This window comes from Linepithema humile, chromosome 7, assembly GCF_040581485.1.
Source record: "Linepithema humile isolate Giens D197 chromosome 7, Lhum_UNIL_v1.0, whole genome shotgun sequence".
Taxonomy (NCBI): domain Eukaryota; kingdom Metazoa; phylum Arthropoda; class Insecta; order Hymenoptera; family Formicidae; genus Linepithema; species Linepithema humile.
In genome coordinates, this window is record NC_090134.1 from 5,553,550 (window position 1) to 5,572,981 (window position 19,432).

At 41.7% G+C, this 19,432-nt stretch overlaps 1 protein-coding gene and 1 long non-coding RNA gene across 5 annotated transcripts in view; one reads left to right on the forward strand and one right to left on the reverse strand.

Moving 5' to 3' along the window:
- The window catches only part of Tmtc2 (Transmembrane O-mannosyltransferase targeting cadherins 2), a 187,590-nt gene that overhangs the window by 167,243 nt on the left and 915 nt on the right, over window positions 1-19,432 (forward strand). Inside the window, exons 7-9 of one of the 3 annotated variants that reach the window (XR_010891199.1) lie at window positions 825-1,069; window positions 17,429-17,569; window positions 18,203-18,390. Coding sequence is in view for 2 of the 3 variants with exons in the window: in XM_067358976.1 (XP_067215077.1) it covers window positions 825-1,069; window positions 17,429-17,569; window positions 18,306-18,390 (471 nt within the window). In the remaining variant the exon portion in view is untranslated. The remainder of the gene's footprint in view (window positions 1-824; window positions 1,070-17,428; window positions 17,570-18,202; window positions 18,391-19,432) is intronic. The other 2 variants (XM_067358976.1, XM_067358977.1) reach the window with 2 other exon arrangements.
- The window catches only part of LOC105668428 (uncharacterized), a 144,242-nt gene that overhangs the window by 108,471 nt on the left and 16,339 nt on the right, over window positions 1-19,432 (reverse strand). For both annotated transcript variants that reach the window (XR_010891204.1, XR_001100095.2), the window contains exon 3: window positions 14,331-14,431. This is a non-coding gene — a long non-coding RNA (uncharacterized lncRNA). The remainder of the gene's footprint in view (window positions 1-14,330; window positions 14,432-19,432) is intronic.

Below are 19,432 nucleotides of genomic sequence, written 5' to 3' on the forward strand. Positions count from 1 at the left end.
ATTTTTATTATAAGAAAATTGTCTTAAATGGTTTTATTAATTTTACAATAATGCGTCTGATCGAAGATAATTTTTATCACTTAATGTTTCTAAAAAAGAATGACTAAAAATTTGAAGATAATCTGCTAAAAACTTGCTCTTTCTTTATTTCAAGCTCAAAAGTTTTTCCACTACGTAATTCCCCCTTATCGTTCCTGCGGCTTGTGAGAGATCACGGCAATTTTACTTGAGCGACAAAGCGCTTATTCTAATTCAAGGCCTAGAAAACTCAGTCCCCCACGAAAGGACTTTTTTAATTAAAGTCAGAAATAAAGGTGTCGAGAAAACGAAATGCCACGTCTAAAGTTTCCGCCGCGGTAGGATTTGCTCCCCATCGTAATCTTTTCGGTTCATGAAATCATTCCCCATAATCCAGCACCAAGTCATCTAACTTCTCTTATTCGCTTCTATATATTTCGAATATTATTAACGTATATTATCTCGGATTGCGTAATTTTGACATTTCAAGGCGCTTTAATTTCAAAAAATTTGAAAAGTTTAAAACCTACTCTTTTCTTTCACTTCTCAAACAACATAAAAAAGAGGAATGCCATTAATCAATAAATAAAGAAATATAAATGTAATTTATATTCAGTCAAAGCATATAAGAAGAAAAAAGATGGGTGTAAATTGAGATTGCAAAGTAAAAAAAAATAAAATATCTCGCAGGACACCGCGTTAAGTTTAGAGTTGAATATCGCAAATTGCTATCAGCTATTTCTCCCTCTCTCTCTCTTTCTCTCCAAGATCACCGTGCTCAAGATTCTTATCATTTATTGTTGCAGAGGCTTACGTGAATCTGGGAGCCGCGTTGATTTCGGTCGGACGCGGCACCGAGGCGGCTGCGGTTTTACGCGCCGGTGCATCCTTGGACGGCTCCGGTCTCAAGGACAAAAGGGCTCACGAGGCGGCCAGGGTGCAGGCCCTCCTTCAATTAGGCGCGCTGTATGCCGATCAGGGTAGATTACAAAGAGCCCTGTCGGCATACAGGGAAGCCCTACGCGCCCTGCCGGATCACTATCCACCTCAGGTTAGTAGTTCACCGCTTCCTCTTCATTACGCCACTAAGGCGGAATAACTTGATGCGCGCGCGAGAGAACTATGAATACTTCGAGCGCGTTAACAGTAAGTGCCTTCGAGGGCGCGTCTTCGTTTGCCTTCGAGCGATTTATGCAGTTCCCTACTCCGCCCTTCTGTTTCCATGCTCAGTTTCTGTCTTTCTATCTCTATCGATCTATCTGGAAATTAGGTATAATGAGGTTCGTGTCAGTAGAACGTTATTGATCATCTATCAATATCACTTTTACATTGTTAATATTTGCAATAATAACTTTGTGCAGGAATCCATTTACACTTGTAAAGCAATGGAGTTAAATTTAAACGATTTAAACAATTGAACAATTATTTCGTCTAATGTTGATCGAAACTGACTGAAGAATAAGATTTTGAGACGGCAAATTTATCTCATTTCTCGATGACGAAAAGTATCGTCGTGCAAATTGTTTCCTGGCTCGCAGACGCGACAGTTAACTGCAAAAACGATCACCGCGGATCGTTCTACCTCTCGTCGATTACGTTGGGTCGGTTAACAAACCGAGGACGTGGTAAACCGCTCTGAACGATACGCCGAGAGCGATCTGTAAGAAAGTAATCAACTCGAAACAGATTTCTGATGTTTTCGTCGGTCGACCCTTCGACTGCTAATTGCTTTCCAAGATTATTGCTGCCTCCCGGCTCGCCCGAGGCAATTCCACGTTTCTCCACTCAATCATCGTCTACACCACAGCGCGAGGCACCCTATGACTGGTGCTCATTCTTTCGTTGCATGATAATCAGACAAAATAGAGAGAAATGTATTTTTATGCTGCAGAACGTAAACTACACAACAGCACTTTGCGTAAGATAAATTAGAAAAGATAGAGATGTAGAATATTATGTTTCATTTCTCTGCTACTTTTAGTTTCTAAAGTACACACAGATTAATTAAAACCAAAAGTCAGCAACGGTTCGATAATACTAGAAAACTGAATGAAAATAGCATCAAAATACTGTTAACAAAAAAAAAAAAAATGATCGAAAGAAGAGGGACAGAAAAACCGGAATAGAATGGCTCAAGACGATGACAATTTCCGAAAGCATTGGTGTTTCCGAATCACCGAGTACGTGAGCGGTATCGTATTCTCGGTAACCGTCCTCGCGCTGCTTTTCCGGTCCCTCTTCTCCTCTTGAAAAATCAGGAAAGCGCCGCTCGCGATCCACTCACTCGCTCCCTTTCTCTCACTTTCTCTCTGCTTTTTTTTTTTTTTGCCTCTCCCCTATCCCCGACGCAACCTCCGACCATCCGTATTGCAACGACTCACAGAGCGAACTTCCCGCGAGTTTCTCTTGTAGGGTAGCTTTACCGCTGTCGTCCGACTTTTCCCTCGCCCCTCCCCGTGCTCCCTCACGCCACCGCCTTTTTCCTTCCTTTTCGTTTTCACAATCTACGTCCAACTTTTTGGACGTGGCGCAGGCGAAGCGACAACATCGGATCGCGCAACGACCGGCTCCACTCGCGCCCGGCATCGACGCCGAAGCGAGAAGTTTGCATTTTTACGAGACATTCCGTACCCTCCGGCGTCCCGTCGGAACCGACCGACCGACCGATCCTCTTTCCTTTTTCCGCCCCCCCCCCCCACCCTTCCACTCGCTTTACGCGCTACGAACATAGCGTGGCCGCGTTTTGTTCAGCGCATTGCCGTGGAATTCCTGTGCGACAATTTATTCGAAAAGTATTTTTCGCCTTTCTATGGTTCTCGCGCGCTGCTGCAGGTACGCGCATGTGTATGTGTACATACGTGTGCGGAAGCATATGCAGCAGAGATGCTGCAGATGCGCCAAGAAACTGCGAGAGCCCAGGCGTACACGCGGATACACGATTTTTCCGCGAATATACGCCGACTATTCACGCGCCATGATCGCACCACCTCGTTACCTTTAGAGATAAAATTGTCTACGTGTCCTTGCCCGAGAGCAGTTACGCAAAACTTTATTTTCACCGTCAACTATTATGAATAACGCGCTTAGCGCGTTTTTATAACAGAGGTTTAAAAACACAGAATCCTCTTTTAAAAACTCGAATAAAGAAACACGTTTTAAATAAATCGTGCTAATAAATCGTGCTAATATAATTTAAGGCCGCAGAAATATATTTCGAACAAAATCCGTTACCTTTGCATTTTTTCCATCATATTGAATTTATTTTTAGTCTAATATTAATAAACGTTATTTCGAAACTTTTCAACTTGATTATTTCAGACTTATTGAAACTGCATATATTGAAAGTGGGCCATTGCATCGCGATTAAAATAACTAGGCTAAAATAATAATAGGTCTTGGCTGTCATGCTGTCAATCGATATGCTAAAGCAACGTTGGTGTTAATTATGAATGACATAACAGTTGCAACGTCAAAATATGAATTCTGTGCACGTATCAAATGCAAAATGTATCTATAGACAGTGACAGGAACGTGGGAAAGAGTTTGCACGCGTATGTATACCATCGAAAGTTTGGAAGAAACGCATTACCGAATTAATCGCGCGCGATCAAAACGCGTATTCGAGTCAAATGAAGTGTTTCTCGGTGTGCAACCTCGCGCGACGTCATTGAAATTCTTAGAAAACACTCACAAAATGAGAACGAGACTGCCGTTAGAGAAAATAGTTCTATTCGTCTCGCGCGAAACTAGAAGCGTTCATCTCAATATTTCGCTTTATTCGTTCAACATAATTTCCCATTTGAGCTTCATGATTGGCAATCATGATAAAACGAGGACGAAGAGGATCGCTGGCATTGGCACGTTTCCACGCCGAACTTTTCCCCGCCATGCAGTTATTCGCGCCGTCGCGCCGCCCGTTCACCTAATTGATTAAACCCTTCTCCCCCTCTCCTCCCTCGTCTTCTCTCTTTCTCGCTGGACGGCAGAGAATCCGAAATATCTGATATTACACAAATTGAAATTCCTCTCTTTAGAACTTTTTGCATTCCGTCCTCGTCTCCGTCGGCAGCGGCACGGTTTCATTCGATTGTCGGACGTAAGTCGCAAAGAGTCGTCCTCTACCCCCGGTCTCTCACTTTCGAAATGACTATTTCCGGAATCGAACTTGAAGAGAGATGGCCCGGTAGGAAATCGTTATGAAAATACGCCGCGGGTCGTTTATCCCGGCAAAAGTTTCGAGTGCACCGCTGCCGTTTCGCGTATATGCCCGTAAAAGGGTGTTTCGTAAGTGCCGCACCGTGATTCTAAAGTCATATATTCCCGAAAGTTCCAAGAACGTAATCCAGCTTTGCCCGAGACAAGAAAAATTCGGTCATGAATAATAGTAATTGTTAAGAAAGATTAATTCGATGTGTTATTAATAATCGGTACTTTCGAAGATTTATATATATTCACACAGCTATCATATTAAGTGATTATTTTAAAAGCTCACTCTCTTGTAGCTGAAAATTTACTGGGGCAACTGCACAACTACGCTAGAATTTCTTAAATAATTGTACTTCTTGCGAATCTACTTTAGCAAGCAAAGACATTTACATTTACAATATTCAATCACTTGAAATAACTCGTTGCTAAGTTCTTACTACTACTTACTGCTAAAATCTTGTCGTCTTGTTTTATTTTTAGTTCGAGCCAATCTGAGATATCGAATTACCAATTTTATAGTTGGTTTACCCTCTCGAAAGATATTACGGATAAGTGATTCGCCGTTTTTTTTTTTAAGCAAATACCATGTCTCGGGTCAACTAATTTATAAAAGAAAATCGTCGTCTCGACGTCGGGTCAACTCCGCAATTCTATTATTTCCGAAACGCGTTTCTCCGAAATGACATGCTACATTTAGGACGTCTCCTGGGATTCGAGAGCGAGAGAGCGTATCTTAAAAATTCGCAAGTCAGGTTCTCCATCAACGGAAATAGCCGGCCGATACGATAGTAGCCGTCAAATCGCATTTTGGGCACCCCAAATACGTGCACCGCCGGCGTCATTGTCGTCCCCTCAGGGACGCGAAAATAGCCGGCAGAATCGTAACTTTAAATTGGCCATCCGAGTGATATCGCATGGCTCAAGCGGAGCGCCATCGAACGGGAGAAGAGCTTCCGTCGAAACGAAACGATCCCGCCGTTTTTCCATCCCGAGTTATTGCCTCTCCGCGATTTTCGGAAAGTTCGCCGACGTCGCGTTCGCGTGCGCTCCCGCTCGTTCGCTCGCATCGAGTTATAATATCCCCGACCGAGTACTTCGATGAACTTCCAACGGCTTCTAGCCAGCGGTAGGACCTTGGCAGGGCTTCCTGCTGAAGCCTTCAGTCGAGAAGTGCCTGCGGGAATGAGATAGCGAAACTTCCGAGGCATCTCCCTACGGTCATAAGTCGATGGAATATTTCATCATTTAATAAAAGCCTTTGCGCCAAATTATTGTCGTTTCTCGAATTTCGCCAAGATTATGAAAACTACTTCTCCTCGCAGATTGAAAACATATACGAGATATTAAATATAATTTCTGTAATATTATTTGTTATATATATATAATTTACATTTTTATAAACGTGATTAATTATTTCTCCAATAAGTTAAACGAATAAATGTTACGGCGAAGCGCTTCACTTCTCGACGTAAAATAAACGATAGTTTTATCTGAGATGATGATGATAAAAACACGAGCAGCCGGTGTGTATTGCTCTTTTATCCTCATTGCAAATAGTCTTGACGCGGTATAATTCATTACTACAGTTTTGCTTAAGACCGCATTAATTAGTACTCAGCAATTAGTCGGTGCTCGTAATGCGTTACTCTTAAGTCTGCACGATTTATCATTCTCGTGCTACTCGAGAAATTAAAATCATCTTCACGCTAAGCGAAAAAATGTCAGAGAAAGGCGGCGTATTCTTCCCTTGAAACATTACATCAATATATTATACGTACCTATTATACACATTATCCTGCGTAACGAGCAAAAGTATTTAACAGATCGGCTTGATCTGTGGCAATGATAAATTCGGATTTAAATCACGCGCATTTGAATTTCTTTCGAAAAAGCAGAAGTAATATTTTTAAATTAGCGCCGACGCCATTCACGGTATTTATATCGAGAAAAAGTTAAATAATCAGATAAATCAATTTATTTCATAATTTACTTCATAAAACCTGAATTTCTGAGAGCCTGGAGAACAATTCATATTTAAATCAGAGATAGCTTGATATATTTACTTTTACTAAACTCTTTAATACAAACTATTCCTTCTAGACGCTTCAGATACCTCGATACTAAAAATATCGTCGTCAACCGGCTGGGATAAAATGCGATACGTGTCATTTATTTATTTCCGAACACGGGATTTCCATCCGTCCGACGTACCGGAGCGATTCAGCCGCGATTGATTTCGTCGATGGAGGCGCGCAGTCCTGTCGAAACTTTTCCACTGCGGTTTCAGTCGATCCCTCAAGCCTCTCTTTCCTCCCTCTCCTGCTTTCATCCCACGTCCCCTTTTACGAGACATCAATTATGACCGACAAACTTTGCGACTTCGCGTTCATCCCCGCGGGATAAGTAGCGGGATGGAAAGTTTCAGAGGAAAATCGCCGGTACCGGCTGGCTGGCCGGACTGTCGTGGCGCGTAACAAAAAATTAATAACCAGAAACTTTTCCCCTTGCCGCACCATTTAGTCCTGTCGATACGTCGAAAAGAAAGAAGGAGGGAAAGAGAACGAGGTGTGTATTTAACGTCGATTCATATGATATTAATCCGGTGATTGATGCCGTGAAATTTTGCCATGTTGAATCATTACAGACAAAAAAAAAGAATTTATAAACGATTTATATTCGATTAACAATTTCGATTAAATTTATTTAATTTAATACGAATCTCATGATGCGATATGAGTTAAATAACTTTATATAAATTTCATGCAAATTTATTAAATTCTAAATAATTTTATTTTATAAAATATTTCAGAGATAAATGTAATATTTGCAAAATAACATTCGCTATGATAATCAGATATTCTCGTTTCCTCTCCGCATCAAAAATCAGCACCTAATCATTCTCGGTACGAATACTTCGTCACGTCTAACAAACGCGACTTTGTGTTGAAATTACGCGGTTAGCCGGGCTTCAGTCGATCGAGCTTGTCAATCGATTAGCAATTAAACAGCTAAATTAGCCAAACGATTAATTGTGCAAACCAATTTAATAATTTAACAACGCCGCTATCGTTTCAAACCAACTGCGACTGAACGTTTCAACGTCTCGCTGTATTTCGACCAATGTTCCGTTGTAACATGTATTATCGCGCGATAACGATTTCTGTCAGACACAATAGATCGCCTGATTCACAGGCAAGTGACAATACATGAGTTATACATAAATATTTAACAGAAATATTCATTACACCTTTGAGAATCTGCTTTAACAGTTAGATTTTTTTTCTTTAAAGTCTAAATTATTTCTTACAGAAATTTTTCCGCATTAAATCCATTAGAACTTTATCAACTCTTTATTTTAAAACTTCTTATTTCATTATTTCTTCTGTCTTTTCGCATGTCACTTTCAGGCGTTCTAATTGTCGATTAAAATATTCTGGTAACACTAATGAATAACAAACATTTTCTCGTTAAAAGCTTAATCCGCAAGTAGACTTGTCATTATAAAATCTAATTCGCGAATTAACGTTCTCGCCAAAAACTTTGATGAAACGTAAGGTTTCTATTTAAATCATCAGAAAAATAATTAGCATTAACCCGCGCGTTAAATATTATTAAAACATGTATATTTTATCCATCGCTACGATGGCAAACTGACTTTCCATTGATCGCGCACAAGCTAACGAAAAACTCCACCGAAAACATTTCTCTTAAATATAATCGAAGTACGTAGACGATATAAATTTTAACTTGTCAGAGTGTAACACGCATGATTTAGATTTTACTGCCATTGTGCCATGTGACGTATAATATTTCTGCGCCTGGGATAATAGTGTCACGATAACGATATGGCAGGCTCAACAAAAGGCTCTGGCGCGACGAATTTCCCGGAAAAATTCCCGCACCGTCGGGGGTCGCGCCGAATCGACAAGCCCGGCTGTCCAAAAAAAAAAAAAGGAGGGATACTGCGGAGACACCCTCGTTTTACATATCGTTTTAATAACAGAGGGTCGCTTTGTGTGGCAGTGTTTGAGTGGCTAATTAGGTGCTTGCAGCCCTCTGGTAGGCGTACAATGCTGCTCGAGGTAATTTTGCAACCCCTTCTGTGCTCTCAACCCTCTTTCGTCTCTTCGCCCTCGCTTCTTGGCAACCGCTTAATGTGTTTCACCCTCCCCTCCTCCCCCCCCCTTCCGTCCACGGAGCGCACGTAGCACTCCTGCAAATATATTATACAGTCGTATAAACGTCAATCCGCGCATCAACCCTCCTTCGTCAAGTAGTGTTCCGATCCTTGCGCTATTACGCGACAGTGAGTCGTTGCACGTTTCTATACAATACTTTGTAATTTCAACGAAGCGACACGGCTATTCCTTCGCTTTAACCCAGCCGGTGCCATCGATCGACGGCGAAATCGATGGTGGAGAGTCAAAAGTAAAGAGAAACTTTTAACCTTATCAGAAGGAGAATTAAAGGACCTATAAAAGAGCCGTCTTGACAATTATTTGCTAGTAATAGTTTGAAATGGCGAAAAGACTATCGCGAGCAAATTTAGCTCGACTTACAATTTCAAACGGAGAAAAAGTAAGTTTGCTTAAGACGTAATGCGGTGTTCTATAGTAAATTACTTAATAGAGAATTCTATATTTTTCAATAACAACAGAAAAAGTAAAAATTTCAGCAATGCAAGAATAATAAATTGAACAATTTCATTTCTAATTTATTTGTAAACGTATATTAAATATACTCGTACATTATGCAACGTCTTCAATCATTCGCTTTCTCAATTATGAAATTAAAATCTGAAATAGAATTTATCATTGCGACTTCATTCATTGGACGCCACTATTGCCTTGATATCCCGAAGTGGCAAGTCGACCCTGCAATCGAATGTCACCGTAAACGTAAAAAGCACCGAGAATATTTCTAGTCACCAGAGGGACCACCCTGATCGAGAGACGTGCTCCCGGCGATGTACTTTGCAAGTTATTCCACCTACCAACCGGTCGCCCGCGGGGATCCTAATGGCTTCCTTAGGGCCATGCGAAAAACAGCGAGAAGCTTTTAAATTACAAGCTAACACCCTTCCCCGAACCGTCCCGTGCCCTCCGCCTCACTCGCCGCTCGCACTTTGCTCTCCGTACGTTTTTGCGCGCAATTTTAATTTTAACGCGAACCGCTGCCCGACACAGCTCCGCACCGCGGTGCCGCCGCTGCACTTTAATCTTCCAGAAGAACGCCCATTGTGCATCGTCCTCCCTCCCGTCCGCTCCCACCCAGCTGTGCTTCCTTGCTCTCTTTCCTCGTCGGCCTTCTGTGCGCACCTTCGCAAACGTAGAGAAAAAAAGGAAAAAAAAAGCTAAAAAGGAAAGAGCGGAAGGAATTCCGCGGGCGTATACCGTCTCGTGGCACTCGCGCGAATTAAGTACTCTCGCCTCGCCATCACCCTTTGTTCCCGATACCGTTGCCAGCGATTTTTTTTCTGACATCCACGACTGTGTATACCGCGCGGGATTACAAACTCACTTGCGGCGAAGACTTTTAGATCGTCGGAGATGAAGAGCTTTTGATTGAGTTGCTATTCCATCTCACTTTGCAATTAAAACAAATGCACCATTGAATAATTCTAAATTCTTTTTTAATCCATCCCGTCATATATAAATATGGAAACAAAAATATTATTCACGTTACGATTTAGATATCGAGTAAAATTTGAAACTTCAAGTATCGCGACAAAAAAATAACTTCGAATTTATCGGTTTGAAAAATTCGATCCTGCTTCGATCGTTTTAATTAGTCTGTCGATTTGCATTCAAAATAAATCGCACGCTGCCAGCTGGCGAAATTTAATTCGGGCATTGCCCGGCGGAGCGACGGGACGACTTATCGATCAGAGCCCGGCTGATTAAGACGGTCCGCCGTGTCGCAAATCCATCCGACAGCCGTTCTACGGGTAGACGACGGGAAACTTACTTACTCACACCCACAGTCGTCCCGGGGCGAAACTCCATTCTTGCCTATCTACAGCGGAAAGTCACCGAAAGTTTGCGCCATGTGCTATCGAAGGGATCCGGGGGTCCGGGTAGTAGTACGTAGTCGAACAAACAAGAAAGTCGAAAGAAGTAAAGCGAGAACACCGGGGCCACGGTAGTGGCTGCACACCATCTTGCGGATTCGTCGTGTTTCGGTGCCTGCGCGGATTCATTCCCGCTCTCTCCTCTCTCTCTCTCTCTCTCTCTCTCTCTCTCTTTTTCAGTGGAAATGAATCCGTGGAAATAAATTCGCGCGCAATTTACGATCCCGCCGCCAATTACGGCGTCGTCCTCGACGTTCTTATAAACGCAGCTACGCCGCTGTGAAGCGGTAATTTTCCGCCACGTTATCAGGGCATTGCATGACGACAAAAACTACGAGAAAATGAAGAGGATGGAAACGGGCAAAGTGCATTACGCTTTCGTCGGTAAAAGTGAATGGTAAACGAGCTCGATATCGCGACGCGTCGAACTTTTTCTTTTAGCGTAACAAGATCGTTCAAGTCGCCGTGCTATTTCAGTGAGCGGGTAAATGACAGACTCATAAATTATTACGCGCGCTCGCGATGATAATCATCGAGGAGATTTGAGAGGACGCGGCAAGAAGCGGCTCGGAGAAGCGCGGAGAATCCGCGTCAAAAGGTCTCGATCCTTGGCTCGAACCGGTCCAAGCTTTAGGGCGGACAAAGGGCGCGAGAGAGGAACGGGGGAGAGATTCGGAACCCGCAGAAATTTAGTTCCCAAAACGAGGGTCTAATCGCCGGCGCGATATCTCCCAGGACTTTACGATGCCGCGCGGTCCTACACGTACGCGCACACGTGTATGTGTGTGTGTGTATGTATGGATGCAGCCCGAGGCCCCCTACGTGCCAGCCTGCGCGGTAAAACATCGCCGGCAAGATTACACCGGAGTTTCGCCAGTTCCCGATGTTTTATCACGATGGCCCTCGGTTCTCCTCTTGCCGCCCTCCTCGACGTGCACGGCTGGCGACGTTGTCCCATGGAAAGTTGGATGAAACTCTACGAGCGGTGCGGCGATGCCTTCCCCCGTGAATCTCGTTTCGGAAAGGAGTTCGCATCTCCTAATCGTAATCCCCCGAAAATTCGCCGAAGAAACCGGCATCGAGAGACTTTTTTTCGTTTTCCTTTTTTTTTTTGTGAATGAAGATCATTCATCTAAAGAGTATTATTGCATGACAACTCTCTTGGATTTCCACGGACATTGCGGTATAGAGAAATGATAAATGGTTAAGATTATGCAAAGATTTAGCGTATAATAGAAATGTGTGACAATATAATGGAAAAACAAGAAAAAATATTTCACAGTCTTTCCAAGAGAACAATATTCTTCTGATAATTTCCAGTTATTCTGTTTGCCGACTTTTATCCCTGAGAAAATTGCAAAACTGTAACGCACATTGCAATTTATCAACTTCGTAAATAATCGAAATATTAAAATGTTACATTGCAATGTTTTTAATACCGAAATTAGCGCTTTATATTAAAATAGCCATTTAAAATTATTAATTACGAATCAGACGATCATTAAGGCTACAATTCCAGAGAATGCTCACCGAGACATTCAAGAGCTTGTTATCAAATATAGACAATGGTGTAAATACAACTAGCATTATTGTCCCCTGCGAGGCTACTGGAAAATCATTAATAGCATAATGAGGCAGGATCCCACATTGAGTGAAAGCCCGAAATGAGATCAAACCGTAATCCGCCCAATATCGGTTAGGTAAAACCCCACCGGCTGCAATCGATCAAATTACGAAACCATTACATCATGTTACTGGTCTTTGCGCATTCTGTAGATGCGAACACTTCCATATGAATAGCCATTCCACAGCTCTGTTGTTCAACAGAACACCCTGTATAAATAACAAAAGCATTTTGATACGTACGTATCCTAATTTCTTACGATCTCGAATTTATTTAGTCTAAAACTGCGTTCAGATAAAATTATTCTCAAAGGAGAAAATTTAGATTGTATTAAATCAACATTAAAGTCAAATTAGAATTTTAATAGTTGATTGTCAAAACGTTGCAAATTGTTGCATTTTCAGCTTTGCAAGCGCGTCAAAAATGTTCCTACTAATTTTTTAGTCGCACACCGCTTAATTATACCACTAAATAGTTACTGTGCGCAACATCAAAGTCGTCACGAAAGCTCCACAACGATAATGAGATTACGACGAAGAATTAATCCGTTCGCCCGGTGTACGTAATCAGCCTCTGATTGTTCCATTCAAAGACTGCCAAATCTCCTCTGAAGAACGTCCGCGAGACGAATAATCCCTATTCCCGGGGAACAGTTTGCCGCGCCAAACGCGTTTGTTATCGAGTTACCGAACAGATGCGAGATTCGTGGAAGTCTGATATCGCGAGAAACTTTTCTGTCCCCCAGCTACGCGCCGGAGAATTCTCCTCGGATGCTAATTTACGCGACTTCATACACGCACGTGTTTCGAATCGATCCACAGAGTGCTCGTATACTTATGTGTTTTATACGCGCAGACGAATGTATCTTATCGAAAATGGAAAAACTGTAAAATTCGACCCCACTTTGTTACCATACTTTTTTATCTAAAAACTGGCTCTACCTAAAACATACTCCCAGAGTTTAGCGTGTTCTCTACAATAATTATATATGAAAACGGAAATACTTCAAATTTTCGTTTTTTTCTCACATCACTGTTTCGTTCAAACCAACAGTCACGTCGCAATATATTCGCTCGGATCCATCGACAATTTGCACGCGCTATCGTGTCACGAACTTACTTCCGGTTTGCGGCTAGAGCAAATACGAAGGGGCTCTGCACTTCGCAGAGAGATAGAAACCGTTCGAAAGCGCCGAGCGCGCGCAATGCGTCGCTTTAATCCAATTATTCCTAGCGATTAGTTCTCTTGTCTATCGCGCGTATATCCTTCCTTTTAGCCGGCTTTCGAATGTAGTCAGTCAGTCTAATTGCCCCGTTCGGCTTGCGCTGTCCTAATTGTTTGTTCCGTCGCGAGAGGCAGTATGCAGATGTCGGCGACGGGCGCCGAACAGCGCCAGGATGTCTTTAGCCACCTGCACTCTCTGCATTCCCCCCCACCTACGCCCTTCCTATCTCTTCTCTCTCTCTCCCTCCCCCCTCCTTTACACAGACAATCGGTGGAATCTGGAATGTGCCGCATTAGCGGCAGAGATGACTTCGTGCCGGCGCACAATTCGACGTAATTATCGGTCGGATTAACCGTGGAAATTCTTCGCGCAGTCATTCGCGTATTAATTCTGCGGAATCTGATGTCGTAGCGCAAGATTTAGTTTTATATGAGTAATTTCCCGTTTCCGATTCTGCAGTTATTCATCGCTGTCTGTTCCATTTTTGAAAAGTGCGTTTATACCGGAAATAAGTATCCCTCATCTTCTCTCAATGTACTTTAATATATAATTTTATGAGATTTTGTAGTTTTAATAACTAAAATGATATCGCGTGTCAAATAATACTCGAGTAATATTTAACATTCAAATTTTTCCTAGTATTATATACAGAACACTGAACGATACTTACATAATATTTAAGTGATATTCAAATATCATTGATTTAATCTGCAGAATGTTTGTTATATAATTTTCGCGAAAGATTTTAAATGTGACAGTGAGTTTTATATCTTACAATTAGCATTGAAAAGAACTTCTTAGATGAAGCAGGTTTTCAAATGTAGAAGCAAACGCCGATATCACTAGTTCATTCGGCGCCCATTTCCACTACGCATCCGGAGGTTAATATCGATAAACAGCATCGTCCGTTTGATTGCATACCGGACACGTAACAGTATGGACGCGTAATTATTTAGAATGGAATTAATAGTAACGTGATTTTAAATGTGTCCTGCTAATACGTGCCGCGTTTCCGATCGGTTTAATATCAGTCGGGGACAATGTCGGACATCCACTTAACTATTCATCGATCCGGCAATATTAATTCACCGGAAAATGTACACACCGGCGTCCAACCCGGTGATGACAGGGTCGAAAAAAAAAAATATACCCTATTATTTTTTGAAAAGTCAAAACGTTCAACGTACCGTTCGACTCCCGCCACACAAGGCTTGATTAAACATTCATCCCACCGCACTATGAAGCAGACATTCCGGCCAATCGTTGGAAATTGCCGAATACTCGTCGACTGTAACATAAATGTAAACACGAATGATAGGAGAGCAGCGGAATAATTACACGATGAATACGCAGTAGCTGGATATTTTATAATTACAGCAAATTTGATGGTTCATCGAACGATGAGATGCATAATTGAAAGAGCGCGCGTATGCAAACTTAATTAGTGCTTAATTTAAAAAATTATAATGAATCGAAACGATTGCAATTAAGTTTCATAAGTGTAGAACTACATGAGGCATTTTCAATTAATATCTGGTTGTCTTTACATTATCGGAAAGTTAATTTAAAGTTGATTTAAAAAGAAATTCACACACTACTAAAATATGAAAAATTTTGATCGAGCGTAGAGAAGAATGGTAGAAAACTCGTGAAAGAATCGGTGCTCAAAATATTTCTGGTAACTTTAAAATAGGTCATATTCGCATTTCGAAACATACATCGTTACTACAAGATGGGTATCGCGGTATTACGGTAAATGGGATGCGACCCGAGATCATTATTTCTCCGCTCAACGCAGAAAAGCGTGAAAATCTCCTCGGGTGCATAAAAGCCGCGACGATCGGTAGAAGCGCTGCTTTGTGAACCGCGAGCTCGAGTGAGCATTACATCTAAGCAAGTACGTGCAACATCCTTGAAAAGTAGTCCAAGTGAATAATGACTCAGAACAATGCAGCGCGCAGAGTCGCCGGTTGCTTTGCGCGCGTGACTTTACCGGTGTGCATTCTTTGACGCGATGCAGTGGCACTCCGTGCGTGCCTCGCGCGACTTGTCACGTTTCCCATTCAAACGTCGACGCGCATTTTTTCCGCACGAGTGAAAAAGTAATGATCGCGATATCACAAAGCGGCAACATTCGTCGCGAGTATAATCACGCGCCGAAGTGCGCGACATGTATGCCGCGCGCGAACTGTGAAAGCAGACATGAATGTCACACTCGAAATGAGATACCTCCAAAATAATGCGTAGGAAGAAGAAAAATGAAGTCTCACTAAATAATTATGCTAAAATAATTATGCAAAAGCTGGTTCATATCAGGATTTTACTTTGACTCATTTTTATTCATTATGCGTATACCGCTATTCTGCGTAATGTAATTGTTATGCCATTCTGCAATTCATGACAGAATTTTCGTGATGAAATAATATGTATGATTATGATGTATGATTTTGTAAAAATAAAATTACTTTCTACAAAATCTCAAATTTCAACGGTATTTTCATGCGCAAATTTGTTTGCCTAATTAAAAATGACCGATATTTTATTAATGTGATACAAACGTGTTACAAATAAAAATATCAATTAATAATATTCGATTTCTCTGGAGCTACCGATCGTTACACATCGTCACACATGAAATCGTGTGGCGGCAATTCCCCGCCTGATATTTCTACGGCGGTGAGAAAACCGCGGGATCCATTGAATCACGAGGCAATCGAGTCTGACGACTGAGTCGGGGATATTCGAGGTCGTTCTTTTCCTGTCTCTCGTTCTCACCCCGCCATTTGTCTTCTCCGCGTGTGAAAGACTTCGGTCGCTCCCGACTCAGCTCGCGGGCTCACCTCGAACAAAATCATAAAAGTTTTAGCCTACTACAACTTCAAGACGCGAGCTGCGCTCTCTCATGTGTGCTTGGGAAGAAGGTTTTCTATGTTAGTCGCCTCGTGACACTCCCGATCGCTTTTGTTACTCCTTTTTGTATGTGTACGTAGACGGAGTGTTCCAGAAAAAAAAAGTGGAAATAGCCTCGCTATTTTATCAACTTTGGAGAATCGATTCTTTCTCAAAGATAATCAATCTCTGATAATCTGTAAGTATTACTTATCGAAATTCGTTTCTAAAATATCAAATATTTATACGTCGAGTAGCAAACACAATAATTAATTTTTATTCCACAAAAATTGATTCCGATCATATTTTGTTCATATTCTATAATGTTTTTCTGGTATACGTCCGTCGATTTCTTGTCTCTTTGAATCTTTTAACAATTAAAGGATTGCATATGCACACGTGCGCTTGGCTTTTCAGAGATAATTTAATTATCAGTGGTAATCGTTTGCACAGAAAATTAAAAGGCTCTTCGGGGATTACTTTTAGAATCAATTATCCTCCCCCTGCCTTCCTTGCTTATTTACCGTACGCGTCAAAACGCCACATCGTGGGTTTATCTATCGACGAGATGGAAATTTCGGATATGATCCCTCATATTGAAGCATAATTAATTAAGCAACAGCGGCGCGCTTCAACGTTATGCCGCTTGCAATCACATTTTCTAAATTGAAGGTAATTAAGAGCTTATTATTATATTGTAACGCGTATTAAAACACATACACGCGTCCGTGTATATCGCGGCAATTTGTTACGCTTTGTGAATTAGTTGCCGGCAAATTTATTAGTTGTTGAATTTATTAGCATAATTTTCGCCCAGCGCACGCTAACGAACCTTCTCGTGCTTCGATCCACACGTGATTTTCTCATAAACACATCCCCCTGGTTGTTAGACTCGTGTTTTTCGAACACATCGTTCGCGCTTCGTACATTCTTTAACCGGTATTTGCATATTTAAGTAGCTTGAAGCAAAATGGAGAGATTAAGCCCTAAATATACGATTCTTTAAATCCCGCGAGAAAAAAAGTATAGTAACCTAAATTTGTAATAACATAAATTACCGAAAAATCTCGGGATTTTCCCGTATTAAGCTTCGGCGGTGCAAATGGATAGCAAAACCTCGCTCTTCATTTAAATATAAATGGACCTCACTTGAAAAGAGATCTAATTACGGTGTTAATTACAACGATATTTAAAGTTGCACGTTTAACAGTTCTGAATGGAAATGTAATCAAATTTTCGTGAAGGAAAAGTCGACTCCAAGTTGGTCAAAGAATTCAAGTAGATGAGAGAAAATGAGGGTAATTCGGAACATCCTGCGTAGGACTTACATCCTTCAACTTCCTCAGTGATAGCGGAACAAATTACGCCAAAGGACCCGTCTGCTTTTTCTTTCCAGAGCGTGTACAATCTGCTAGGCGAGACACTGTCCAGGCTGCAGCAATATGCGGAAGCTGAGAGGTGGTTCCAAGCGAGTTTGGCCAGCCAGCCTGACCATGTGCCGGCCCACATCACTTACGGGAAACTTTTGGCACGGAACGTAAGTAGCTGCCGCTTTACTTTTAGATCGCCGCCGTCTGCCATCGACGCTCTGTTTCATTTTATCGCGATCTACTTTCCGAGTCTGACCAAGTCTGACTACATATCGACCGTTACTACTTGAGAAACTTTCACCGCGATATGCAATGCAACGCGCAATATAAGGATGTTTGGCTCAATACAAAGTCCCCACTCCTCCCGGCTTGCATCTTTCAAACTATATATTTTGCATCAAATATCGACCATTCCGGTCTCAAATAAATAACAATGGATAACAAAGTTTTGCCACAAAACAAAGCCGGTTTTTAGAGAACCAAACAAGATTCTTTTTTTTTTTAGAAATTCAGCGCTGAATATAAATCTATTTTTCTGGTTTTCATATCAGATATTGTTTTTTTCTGTGGCACTCGACTTTGTGAGTGAGCATCGCATATTGCATCAAAACTGTCAGCAAAAATGCGACGTATTTCTACAATAAAAAGAAGATTCAAAAATTTTGTTTACTATAACTTTAGAAATTCTATTTTTTTTTTTTTAATATCTAGTATTTGTATTATTTTCGAGATACATTTATATTCAGCACGGCACAATCCAACGGATATAATATATTCAAAAATATTGTTCAATGTAATAGAACAAGCTCCTCAACCGGTAACAACCGCCAGGGGGAGGGGGGACAGACAGGGCTATCGAGTTCGCGGTGGCTCACAAGTCGCCTCTGCTTTCTCTCTCTTTAGTCGAGCCGCGTCCTGGAAGCGGAGAGATGGTTCCTGAGGGCTCGCAGATTGGCGCCGGACGATCCTAGCGTGCACCATCATTACGGTAAGACGCGACCGAAAGATCCTTTAATTGCGATCGCGGAAAAGCGCCGTTGTCGTCATCGTCGTCGTCCGGAATTCAACAGTAGACGGCTCCGATTACCCCATCTCGTTTTTCCATCATCATCCCTCCCCTCTGCTACCCGCTTGCCGAAGATTCGCCTTCTGTCTCTCGACCGCGTCGTAATTTAAATATCTAATGCCCGTATTTGTAGTCCTCGCCGGCGGTGATAAGGGATCCTCGTTCATTATTAAAGCAATGAAATACGCTCTCTTAAGCACCCCCCCCCCTCCCTGCCTTTGCGCCGATCGAACGCAAACTCCCACGCTCAATGCCGGTCGCCGCAGCCGAGACCCCATTGTAACAACGGTATAATTGATTCTCGATTCCCGAATCCGTTTTGAAAAGAAGTCCTCGAAGCTCCCTTCGAATGCAGAGAAAGGGAGGGGCATAGGATTGCGTCGAGAGAAAATCAAAGAAGAATTCGAAGAGTCGCTTAATAGGAGGAGGAGATAAGAGGATCGCCGATTCGTCGAGCCGCTATAAATACCGCTGTAATATTTCCTGCGGGATGATAAATCTATGAAAAAGGGAGACAGACACTCTAATCAAAAAGAAGGACGAATACTACGAAAATGAATTGAAATGCAGAGGGAGTGGATCGACGAGTATTAAAATTCCGGAGAAACGCAGCAACGTCGGGCGCGTTAATTGTCATCGAGATATAGAGACGAGCTTGCCGCGCGCAATCTATCACAAATCTCTTTCTTATTCAATGGAACATTAATCATTGATATATAAAACGTATTTTGTAAAATTAGACATTCTATTTTTATTTAATTGGTTAATAATAAATAAAATCTGTAATTTTGTAAGGCAAAGACACATCGAGTGCCTTAAATTTTTATCTTCTCATTTTTTTAAAAAAGGTTGTTCGCGCGCGTGTTTCATTGAGTTTCCCTCAAAAATATTCTTGTGAATGAATACTCTTATAGTATTTGCATTCTTTAATTTCATATTATTCTCTCAAAGTTTCTTACTTAAA